Source organism: Lissotriton helveticus, chromosome 7 (genome assembly GCF_964261635.1).
Source record: "Lissotriton helveticus chromosome 7, aLisHel1.1, whole genome shotgun sequence".
NCBI lineage: Eukaryota > Metazoa > Chordata > Amphibia > Caudata > Salamandridae > Lissotriton > Lissotriton helveticus.
The window spans coordinates 1,544,559,979-1,544,572,782 of NC_136068.1; the positions used below are offsets into that span (position 1 = coordinate 1,544,559,979).

The following is a 12,804-nucleotide window of genomic DNA, read 5'->3' on the forward strand; positions in this document are numbered from 1 at the left end:
ACATTTCTGACGAACCAAATGTAGCATGACTAAACTACATAACCTGTGTATCAAACCCATTCAACCAGTATGATAGTGTAACACAAAACTAAGTTTACGTATTAAAACATGGTATGGGCCTACTTGCAATCCTTCCTTTCAAACCAGTGGAACGTAGATATCGATCCTTTATGCTGGCATTGCCGATTATTGGCCCTTGAGTGTCCACACACACAACCACACACACAACCACACATACAACCACAACCACACACACACACACACACACAACCACAACCACACACAAACACACACACAACCACAAACACAACCACACACACACACACACACAACCACACACAACCACACGCACAACACACATACAACCACACACAACCACACACACAACCACACACACACACCCACACACAACCACACACACAACCACAACCATACACAACCAAAACCACACACACAACCACAACCACACACAAAACCACAACCACACACACAACCACACACACACAACCACACACAACCACACACTTAACCACACACAGCAACACATGCACTATCACATATACAACCACACACACACACAACCACACACACAACCACAACCACAGATACAACCACACATACAACCACACATACAACCACACACTCAACCACACACTCAACAACACACACAACCACACACACACAACCACACACAACCACAAACACAACCACACACACACACACACAACCACACACACAACCACCCAACCACACACACAACCACAAGCACAACCAAACACAACCATACACACAACCACACACACAACCACACACACAAACACACACAACCACACACACTACCAAACACACACAACCACACACACAACCACACACACACACAGCCACACACACAACCGCACACACAACCACACACACACAACCGCACACACACAACCGCACACACACAAACACATACACATAAACACACATAACCACACACACAGACAACCACACACACACAACCACACACACACACAACCGCACACACACACAACCACACACACACAATCAAACCATTCCACACACACACAACCACAACCAGACACACACAACCACACACACAACCACACACACACAACCACACACACAACCACACCACACACAACCACAACACACACAACCACACACACAACCACACACAACCACACACACAACCACAACCACACACACAACCAAAACAACACACACAACCACACACAAAACCACAACCACACACACAACCACACACACAAAACCACACACAACCACACACTCAACCACACACAGCAACACATGCACTACCACATATACAACCACACACACACAACCACATACACAACCACAGATACAACCACACACACAACCACACATACAACCACACACACAAACACACACACACACACACAACCACATACACAACCACACCCACAACCACCCAACCACACACACAACCACAACCACACACAACCACACACACAACCACACACACAAACACACACAACCACACTTACTACCAAACACAAACAACCACACACACAACCACACACACACAACCACACACACAACCGCACACACACACAACCGCACACACACACAACCACACACACACACACAAACACATACACATAAACACCCACAACCACACACACACACAACCACACACACACACAATCAAACCAAACCACACACACAACCACAACCAGACACACACAACCACACACAACCACACAGACAACCACAACACCACACACAACCACACACACACAACCACACACAACCACACCACACACAACCACACACACAACCACAACCACACACACAACCACACACACACGCAAACACACACACAACCACACACACAACCACACACAACCACACACACATGAACACACCCAACCACACACAACCACACACACAACCACCCAACCACACACAACCACACACACAACCACACACAACCACACAAACACAACCGCACACACAACCACACACACAACCAGACACACAACCAAACACAACCACAAACACAACACACACAACCACAACCTTACACACAACCACACACACACAACCACAACCACACACACAACTACAACCACACACACAACCACACACATACACACAACCACACACACAACGACACACACAACCACACGCACAACCACACGCACAAACACACACAGCCACACACACACACAACCACAACCACCCACACCCAAGTTTGTGAGTATAGGTTGATAATTGCTTCCAGTAATTTGGGGGGGATTCCCCAAGCTTTCATTTTGACCCCTAGCTTGGCTCTTGGTACTTTATCAAAGGCTGCTTTAAGATCTATGAAACATGTGTAGAGTATGTTTGAATTGGTGATCGCTTTCTTTGCTAAGAAGGTGAGTGCTGAAATATTTGTTAAAGTCCCCGTGCCGGCCCTGAACCCAGTCTGCGTTTTCGGGATTAGACTTTTGCTGCTTACCAATATCTCCAGGTCTGCCAGTAGATTTGTTGCGTAGATCTTAGCCCCAACATCTATAAGGGCTATCAGTCTATAATTATGGGGGTCTGAACGTGTCCCTGACTTATAAATGGGTTGACGGATGCTGCCCTTCCAAGAATCTGGAAAAATTCCGGTCTCTAAGCTATTGAAGAACAGGGGGGTTAAATAGCAGGACCCGAACTCGGGGTTATACCTTAACAGTGCATTAGGTAGACCATTGAGGCAGGGCGCCTCATCCGATCTCAAATGTTTTATTGTATGCAGGATATGCTTTTGTGTTATCTGTACAGGTTCTTCTCTTTCCGCATGCTTGATAAAATCGCTGCTGTCTTTCTGTGTTTCTCTGATTTCGATATGAAGTTTAGCGTTGGATAAATTCTTCAAGTCGTTGACTGATGCGTCCACCGATGTCCATTTTTCCGTACTCTGACTCCTGGCTTCTGATCTTCTGATTTTTTTCTCCGGACTGGAGCACCTTTTGATCTTGTTTGTATTGTCACCAGTGCTGACCATTGTCTGTACAGTTGTGAAATTATAAGTATCTTCGATATGAGTGCTCCAAGATTGTTCTGTAATGTCAGAGGTGAATTGACGATGTTTGCCATTTAGCAGGAAGTTGATTTTTGCCCAAAACTGTTTCGAGTTTCTCTGCTTACTTGTGTGGAGCAAGTTGATCTCAAATTTTTCCTTATATGTACATTTATCCACCTTTATTTCGTATTTTAGTTCCCTTATCGTCTTTTCTATAATTATGACTGGACACAGCATACTGATGCTGCAAGGCTTAATATTTGTCTACTAAGATGCACAAGCACTATCTGGCACTGTCCCAGCCAAGTAATTCCTCAGCCTCCATCAAATGTTGGTTTTGGTGGTCTGGTTTCAACTGGGCGCCACATTTGTTCTGGTGGTCTTTGCATGGCTGCATGCACTACTTCTACAAGGGGTACAGATGCAGATATGAAACTACCTGAACTACACAGAGCCCATGCATCTTACTTTAATTGCATGGCTGACGTTAAAGGACCTACATTTAATTCCCCACTTCCAAGGGGGAATAACGACCTACCCCATCTACTGAAACTTAATATAGTAGTGACAAATGGACATCCACCCTACTGTTTGCAATATGTATACCTTGCTTGAGATACTGTTCGCTACTCCTGATATAATAATAACACAAGGCAGGCCTGGCTGCATGGACATGGGTGGGATCACTGACATAATATCGACTACAAAAATATAGGCATTTAAAATATCGACTACAAAATATCGACTACAAAAATATCGAAGTCCTATCTACAAACAGGTAAGTACAAAAATATCGAGTCAAAAATATCGTTTAAAATTATGTACTTTGTAAAAATATCGAATTTATTAAAATTCATGTAAAATTAAAAAAAGATTAAAAATAAATAACTAAAATATACTTAAAAATACTTAAATAACCTTAAAATTATTAAATAATTAATTTAGGTTATTAAAAAAATACACATTTATTTGTTAAAACATATATATATATTAACAGAATATTATTAAAAAATATACAATATTATTACCGTAGCATAGCAAGAGTGTTAAAATTACTATTCCCACTCCAATGAGTGCAACAGTAGGGAAAGCGTTGGATAGCGTAGCGGTTAAAATTACTATTCCTACTCCAAAGAGTTCAACAGTAGGGAAAACGTTGGATAGCATAGGGGTAAAAAATTACTATTCCCACTCCAGTGGGTGCAACAGTAGGGAAAGCGTTGGATAGCGTATGGGTAAAAATTACTATTCCCACTCCAGTGAGTGCAACAGTAGGGAAAGCGTTGGATAGCGTAGGGGTAAACATTACTATTCCCACTCCAGTGAGTGCACCAGTAGGGAAAGCGTTGGATAGCGTAGGGGTAAAAATTACTATTCCCACTCCAGTGAGTGCAACAGTAGGGAAAGCGTTGGATAGCGTAGGGGTAAAAATTACTATTCCCACTCCAAAGAGTGCAACAGTAGGGAAAGCGTTGGATAGCGTAGGGGTTAAAATTACTATTCCCACTCCAAAGAGGGCAACAGTAGGGAAAGCATTGGATAGCGTAGGGGTTAAAATTACTAGTCCCACTCCAAAGAGTGCAACAGTAGGGAAAGCGTTGGATAGCGAAGGGGTAAAAATTACTATTCCCACTCCAGAGAGTGCAACAGTAGAGAAAGTAAATACTTCATATATCATTTAAAAAAATATGAATTAATATCTATTAAAAATGTATTTAAAGTATTTACCAATTTAATATAATAGAATAATTAATCAATTATAATTACAAATTAAAATTAATTATTACAATTAGTTACCTATTAATACAAATTAATTACAAATTAACAATTAATTCAAATTATATACAATTAAATAAATTGAATTATTTAATTAATTATAAATAAATTACTTCCCACCCTATTCCACTATAAACCCACAACCCACTACAGAAAATAAATTAGTTAAATTAACATAATTAGCAATTAATCGATTAAATAAAATTAATTGGCAATTAAAATTTAATTAATTACCCATAAAAAAGTAATTAACAATTAATTCTAAAAAAATTAATAATAATTTTACATATTTAATTAATTATAAATAAATTACTTCCCACCCAATTCCCCTATAAACCCACAACCCGCTACAGAAAATAAATTAGTAAAATTAACATAATTAGCAATTAATCAATTAATTAAAATTAATTGCCAATTAAAATGTAATTAATTACCAAATATAAATTAACAATTAATTAAAAATGAATACCAATAAATAAATTTACATATTTAATTAATTATAATTAAATTACTTCCCACCCTATTGCCCTATAAACCCACAACCCGCTACAGAATTAAATTACGCAATAATTAAAAAAACAAAATTCATTAATTAAAATAAATTAGAACATAAATACACATTTTTCACACATATAATTACCTAGAAAACACTATAAAAAATTCGATATTATTAAAAATTCGATAATTTTAATAACCTATATTATAAACTTCGATATTTTAACTTTCTATATTTTTAACATTCGATATTACATTACTTACCTTAAAAACGATATTTTTGATGTCTATATTCTGTCCATTCGATATTTTGTCCATTCTATATTTTGGACTCGATATTATGTCCATTCGATATTTTCTACTCAATATTTTGACTGTTTACCACATGGGTGCATGTGTCTGGGTGCCATCAAAGCAGAGCTCTATCTGCAGATGACAAAAATCCCCGCCAGTAGATTGCAGAACAATGGGTCCCGTTTTGATGTCAGTACCTTGATAAGGCAGGCTGCAGTGGGAGGTGGAGTCTGATGGGTGTTAGATGGAGGTGTTTCTGATGGATGATGAGGGGTAATTGGTACTCACTCTCCCTTTGTTCAGGCTCCCCGCAGGGCTGCAGCTTGCCTCCACTTAAGGGCAATGTTTATGAAAGAGTCCCAGGGTGCGTTACAGGGGGGCAGAGACCGAGAGTGACTGTCTGCATTCCAGGCAGCCTCTCGAGTCCTGCTCGGATCCCTCAGAATTTAGTGGATCGAGAGCAAAATGAAGTTATGGGGTCCAGCAGGTGAAGTGAACGAAGAGACATAGAAGCAGGGCTTCATGCATCATCAGAGGTGGGCAGTTCCTATTCTATGAAATGTGACGTCATGGTGTGGGGGGCTGTTTACGAAGCCTTCCTCTCCAGTCAAAGTACGACTTTCCTAGCCATGGGGTGAAGCGAGTGAAGCACAGCGAGGTCGAATACAGCTTACGTACGAGCTGCTCTATGGCCCAGAAGAGATGCAAAGAGCGAAGCACATTTTACCTAGGCTGCCTAGAACACTGCATCCATTTCTGCAAGAGAAGTAACTAATATTCCATTTACTGATAGACAGTTTACCGACCGCAGGAGGATAAGTGGGCTGTGTTGTTTCAACATCACGTGTTCACGTTCTACTCAATGAGCCACCATGCCGCCTCTGAGTGAGTGTTGCAACAGCACAACAGTGTTTTGCGAGAACAGAGGTAGAAATACTGCAGATGGTAATACCTCTCCTAAGAACAACACCAGCAACAATAATATTGATGATAAAGTAGACTACCCAAACTTTACCCACTGCTTACTACACGCAGCCCAAAGCTAAATATACACTGTAGATGCGATGCACACAGACAACACCATCGAAATCAATTCCCACGAAATGCTCACACCTGCAGGTTTCTCTCAGCTGCGGTTTACTTTAGTACTAATTAGCCAAGACAATGTCCTGAAGACATATTCAACATTCAACTTGCCCGCCTTCCCAAATAAAAGCTTCACTAATTTACATGAAGTTACAATGCCGTCCATTCATCTAAAATTTACTTTTGCTTGGCTTACTCGGGCCGACTGTAAACTAGCTAATACAATTATTTTGATGTAGTGTGCGCAGTGAGCTCCATAACTTCTAGGCGCCTGGCCTTTAGTACTCACCAACAAGCATGGCCATGCGGCCGCGAAAGGAATCTGAGGTATGCAGCTGGTACCCAGTCACGCTGCTGCTCGCTCCCGAGCTCCCTAGGCCAGGGGAGAGAGAAGGCGGGACAAGCACCTGCCTTTGGCCAATTGCATGCTGTCTTTCTCAGAAAGATGCATGCAAAGGCCAATAGCGGGGAGGCAAAAAAAACCACATGCACGAGCGCGTGGTCCCAGTTGGAAGCCCTTACAAAAACCCTTGCGGAGCAGCCCATGCGCGCTGGCTCAGGCGAGACCTAAAAATAATGTGAGAAATGTGTGGGAGGGAATGCTCTGTGGGCAGCGTCGGATTGATAACACGGGCACTCGGGACGGTATTCGAATTCCAGCATTGGGCTGCTTTTTTGAACAGCCTCGGGGAAAGATTTGGGTGGTTTCTGCGTTGTTCGATGCAGCCAGCAGCCCAGTGGGTGCCTTAGTGGCCATTCCGGAGGCAGATGGGTATCCATTACCTCCCTTTTATCAACCACAGAGGTGTCACTCCCTTTCTCTCCCTGGGCTGGCCCATTTATATATGCATATTGAGCGGGGGCAGGGGGCCTGAGCAAAAGTGGCCTCACTTGTTTTCAGGTGTGTTTCACCAAAGTAAACTCATTTTTTAACCCTGCTCACCCCCTTTTTTATACAATTTCGCCAAAGCAGTGTTTTGCAGTAGGGCAATATGCAAATCTGGCCCACTTTTTTTTTTTTAGTTTGCCCAGGCAGATTTTTGATCCCAATCCAACCCTGTCTGTGGGTCCTTCCCAGGGGCACGTGAACAGTATGAGGTACTGCTTAGGAACGGAAGCTTTCTGACACTGAGGCTTCCTGTGGTTACAGTGCCAGGAGGCTAGCTAATTCGGATATTTGTAGACTGTGCAAACATTAGTAAATCTGCAGAAAGTTCAAAAAGAAATACTGTGTTTTACAATATGTACAGTATTGGGTATGCTAACTAATAACTAATTATTGTGATATGTTCATATGTTTCATTGCCACCTCGGACAAATAAAAACGTCTAGATGCTTTACAGAGTTTTAAAAGAAGAGAAACATTTGTAGGAGTGTGCTCTGTTGTCAGGAAGCACTTCAAACGCTCACCTGCTTTGCTGAAGGCTACATGTTCCTGGCCTGTGTGTGCACCAACCTCAGTGCCCTCGTCTGCCTTGTACAAGCAGCCATACTTCTCTCCAGGGCCGCCCAGCGTCAGCTGAGTGATGTCAAAGGTCATCGGAAACGTCTCAGTCTGCAGGGCAGGAGTCCTCTGTCTAGCTAGGGGTTCTTGCTCTCCTTCTCTGTACAGATACACCCAGCCACCTCCAGACTCCCCTGGGGTGATGGAGCAGTTCACTGACATCTCCCAGGTTGCATGGAAACGTATCCCTTGTGGGTTCGCAGGCTCATAGGGCACACCTATTCGTGCAGGGAAAACAAGCAGACATGCACAGGTAAGTGTGGGGTTAGTCGGAACTTAAATCTAAAACATTCCCACTAAAGGGGAATAAGGGTTACCATCTTTCTACCCATTTTCTAGACTGCACACCATTCTTGTGCCTCTACCCAGGGTGAAAGAGTCCATTTTAGTGGAGGAGTACTTACCTGTAACTTCAGTTATCCAGTATTGGTATCTTTAATAGATTCACATGCTTGAATCATCCCCGCCATTGAGGTGGGAGTCTCACGGTAAAAATAAATATATATCTATATATATACAGCAGAAGTAACAAATATTATAATAGGCTATAAGGGACTGCACAGTCACTGCAGTACCCCGTCCTTGTCCTTTTCTAAAAAGAACCATAGTTGAAACACAGCCAATCAGGCTCTAGCACCCTTCTAGGAAACTCCACAGAGAGGCAAGTCCCTCAGATTTTCGAGCACAAGTGACAACAAGCAATATAGCAAGAGGGGAAGCCTCTCCGGGGAAGAGGGTCTCATATGAATCTATGAAAGATACCAAGACTGGATAACTGAAGTTACAGGTAAGTAACTCGTTTTCTTATCCAGTATTGGATCTTTCATAGATTCACATGCTTGAATCAGAATAGCTAGCAGTTAATGAATTACATTTTAAAGGATGGTGGGTATCATATGAATGGCAAATAGATACCTATAAAAGGATATATCTGTACATATTCTCAACATATACGGTACAATATGTAAACAAGCATTTACAATGCAATGGTCTCGGCATTGTTAAAGTTAGAGCTATTGGCATTGCTCATGACATTATTTTTATTTATGTTTTTGTTTTTAAAACATATAAATAAATGGCATTGTCATTTACAATGCCAATAGCTTAATCTCTCGCAAATGCGAGACCTATTGCATTTGCACCCTCACACATAGCCACACACACAAAGCCACCCACACACACATACAGAGCCACCCACACAGTCATTCACATAGAGCCACCCACACACTTTGGGATGTCCAGGGGCACCTGTGCTCTCCCCTCCCACCAGGCCCTCGAGCGCCCCTTGGAGTCAGTTTCCTCTGCTCCACCAATTACATAGAAATAAAGGGAGTGGGGGTAGCAGGTGGGTCACTGGAGAGAAAGTCGCTGCAGATCCAGAAAACAAGGAGCTTTGCACGGCAGTAAGTTGTACTTACCTCTGTGCCCTACATTCCCTTACTCCAGGAGAGGATGAGCTCCAAACATTAGGAAATGCAGATGCTGAGGCAGCCAACAGGACAGACACTGCCCTGACCAAGGAGAGCATCCGATCTGAGCTGAGATCTTTTTCCAAGGGGGGGCAGAATACGCTGCATTGGTGGTGGTCTAGGCTGGGAGGGCAGGGCAAAGAGCGAATGCCGAGTGATGGCGGTATGGGCGCTACGGTTCGCAGATGGAGGGCGATGGCGTTTAGCCCAGAGTGCCTTCTTGCGCAGGACGTGAGGTGGCTTGCAGGCTTCTGGGGGGGAGGAGAAATAAATAAATAAATAACGTTTCCATATGGCAGAACGCGTCGCAGGCGGTGCTGAGAGGGGTGGTCAGAGGTCGGAATTAAGTGAGCAAATGGACGGGGCGGTGGCGGCGACTCTACGAGAGTCCTAGTGCTGCTGGGGGGGTGCGGGTCTATTGGGGGCTGGTTTTGGGAGTTGCAGTGCAGCGTTGGAAGGTGCAGGGAGCAAGTTCGGAGGGAGGGAAAGAGCGCCAAGGGGGGTGGGCACCTACGCAGGGCAGCCAGGGAAGACATCGAGGGGGCGGGGGGTTTAGTTACAGGAAAGGGGCCGTCCGAGGAAAGGAATGTATGAGATAGGGGTTCAAGGATGTCAGACTATGGCCCAGTGGGGCAGGCTGGTGAAGAGGGGTCAGTGCGGGTGCAGCCCCCACCAGGCACGGCAGTAAGAGGGGGTGGGATGGGGGGATGCGGGCAAAGAGGAGGGGCCTACAGTTGGGCCGGGGGGGCAGGATGGGAATAGCAGGATTCAAGTGGGGAGTATGTTATCGACCGGCCTATGCCTCTCGACGGTATGTATAGGCAGCGCGAGATAGTGAAGAAAAGTTAAAGTCGGACGCTTGATGTTCAGGTATTGGCTAGGGCGGCATTGCTTACAATGGCGGGAGTGGCCAGTTATGCGTTGCACGGTACCAGACTAGATGTGCGGCAATATGCCAGAGTGCGGGCGGGGGGCGGTTTGTTTTTAGAAAGGGCGGACTTTTCCCGAAGGCGTGGGAGTGCTCCGGAATAGTTACAGTAAGGATACAGGAGGAGAACATTACACGTCAGCATGTTACAAAAGGACAGTGTTGAGTTACACTAGGCAAAGGTGACAATTGTAAGGTAAAAATACAAGTGGTAGCAAACGATACAATACAGGAAGGAAAAGTTGCAGGAGGCAAAAGTGAGGGGATTGTATATCGCTCTGCGTGCCCAAAAATGGACTCTGGAATATGTGTTTGTTTTCCAGAGTGCGCATCCTTGTGAGGGACAGGATGATGCACAAGCCAGCAACATACATTGGATTTGGCACTGGCTGTACGTAATTGTGTGCACGTAGTGCACCCCCACACGGAAGGACGCCAACTGCAACAAATGCCGGCCCGGGCATGACGGTGTGGCCGAGCAGCAGCTACCCAGGGAGGGCCGGGTAGGACAAAGGATGTATATATTCACTGCGTGCTGTGCCATCAGGGCGAGCATGGTTCTGTAGGAAGCCGCCCAAAGCCTGTGGGTACCGTCAGGGCAGACACCGTCACCCTTGGACGTGTGAATGGGAGAGCAATGCCGGGGCACGTTGTGCCCTCCCACCCCCCGTGTTTGTTACGCTGACTAAGCAACACGAGAAGAGTCAGGGATTTTATGTCTCACGCTGCCTGCACACGCCAGTCGGCCCTCTGATAGGTTAACAAGGAACACCAATTAGAGAGCTGACTTGAGCGTGCAGGCAGCGTGATGAGGGGCGTGCTCTCTCCCAATGATGTCAGGGAGAGAAAGAACAGCAAAAACACACCCCTCTATCCCAAAAAGACGGGGCTTGAACGGAGTGACGCCCCTTTCCTCCAATGGCTGGCCTCCATTTAGGAAGCCAGCCAATGGAGAAGAGGGGCGGGTTCAAGCCCCCCATACTGTAAACATAAAATCTCGGCTGCGCGACACTGCTGCGCAGTGTACGCTATGCCGAGACCTAAAAAGCATTTAAGCATAAAGAGAAAATAAACCAGCAATAACGTGAAGCAAATACATTGAATTTAGTGTTTAATAGATAATCACCTCCAAAACAGAGGCTTACCTTATTGGAAAAGGTTGTGCAAAACTACTTGTCCTACACCAATTTCGGTTCTGTAGCCAAATCCAAGCAGTAATGCAGTGTAAATGTATGCACATTCTTCCAAGTTGCAGCACAATAAATTTTATTCAAAAGCAATTCAGCAAAAAGCGCTGCTGACGATGACACTGCTCTTGTGGAATGAGCTTTAGGTGTGACAGAAAGAGGACTTCCTGCTTTAGAGTGACAATATCTGACGCAATCCACCTTGCAATTGTTGCTTTAGTCACTGCCGTACTTGGCTTAGGGCACCATAGGACACAAACAATTGATCCGATCTTCGGATGGTCTTAGTATGTGACAGATAAAATTTGAGGCATCTCTTTACATCCAGAGTATGAAGAGCCTTTTCAGCCAGGTAAGTATGGCTAGGGAAGAATGAATGCAGGATAATCGTCTCATTAAGATGGAAAGCTGATGGAATCTTAGGAATAAAAGTAGGATTTATTCTAAGGAGAACATAATCATTGATAAAGCGAAGGTATGGCACTTTAATAGTAAATGCTTGTATTTCGCTGATTCTCCTGGGGGAAGTAAGAGCTAACAATACAGCAACCTTCCAGGAGACATATTCAAGCTCAGCTCTTTGAATTGGATTGAAGGGAAGCTTCATAAGCTGCGCCAAAGGAGCTCTTACAGGAGGATACACTCTGAAAAGCCCTTTCATGAACTGCTTGACCAATCGGTTTGAACAAAGCAATGGACCTCCAGTAGAACATCTGTAAGTAGAGATGGCGGTCAGATGCAACTTAATGGATGTGAACATAAGGCCAGATGTAGCTAGGGAGAGCAGATAAGGCAAACCCTTGTCTAGAGCAGAATCTAGAGGATGGACATCATTATGAAGACACCAGGAAAATAAAGTTTCCATTTGAAAGTGTAAGTCTTAATCGTGGATGGCGACCTTGCTTTAGAGAGTAAGTCCTGAGGCAGATCTAACTAATTGAATTCAGTGAGTTCAGAAGCCAGGCATGTAGCTGCAGCAGGGCTGGATGTGGATGGAGAATCTGGCCCTTGCTCAATGTCAACAG

The 12,804-nt window shown here is 44.2% G+C and overlaps 1 protein-coding gene across 1 annotated transcript in view; it reads right to left on the minus strand.

Annotated features, from left to right (window-relative positions):
- The window catches only part of LOC144770470 (T-cell-interacting, activating receptor on myeloid cells protein 1-like), a 78,340-nt gene that overhangs the window by 14,338 nt on the left and 51,198 nt on the right, over positions 1-12,804 (minus strand). Inside the window, exon 5 of the mRNA XM_078654995.1 lies at positions 8,102-8,413. Coding sequence (XP_078511121.1) covers positions 8,102-8,413 — 312 coding nt within the window. The remainder of the gene's footprint in view (positions 1-8,101; positions 8,414-12,804) is intronic.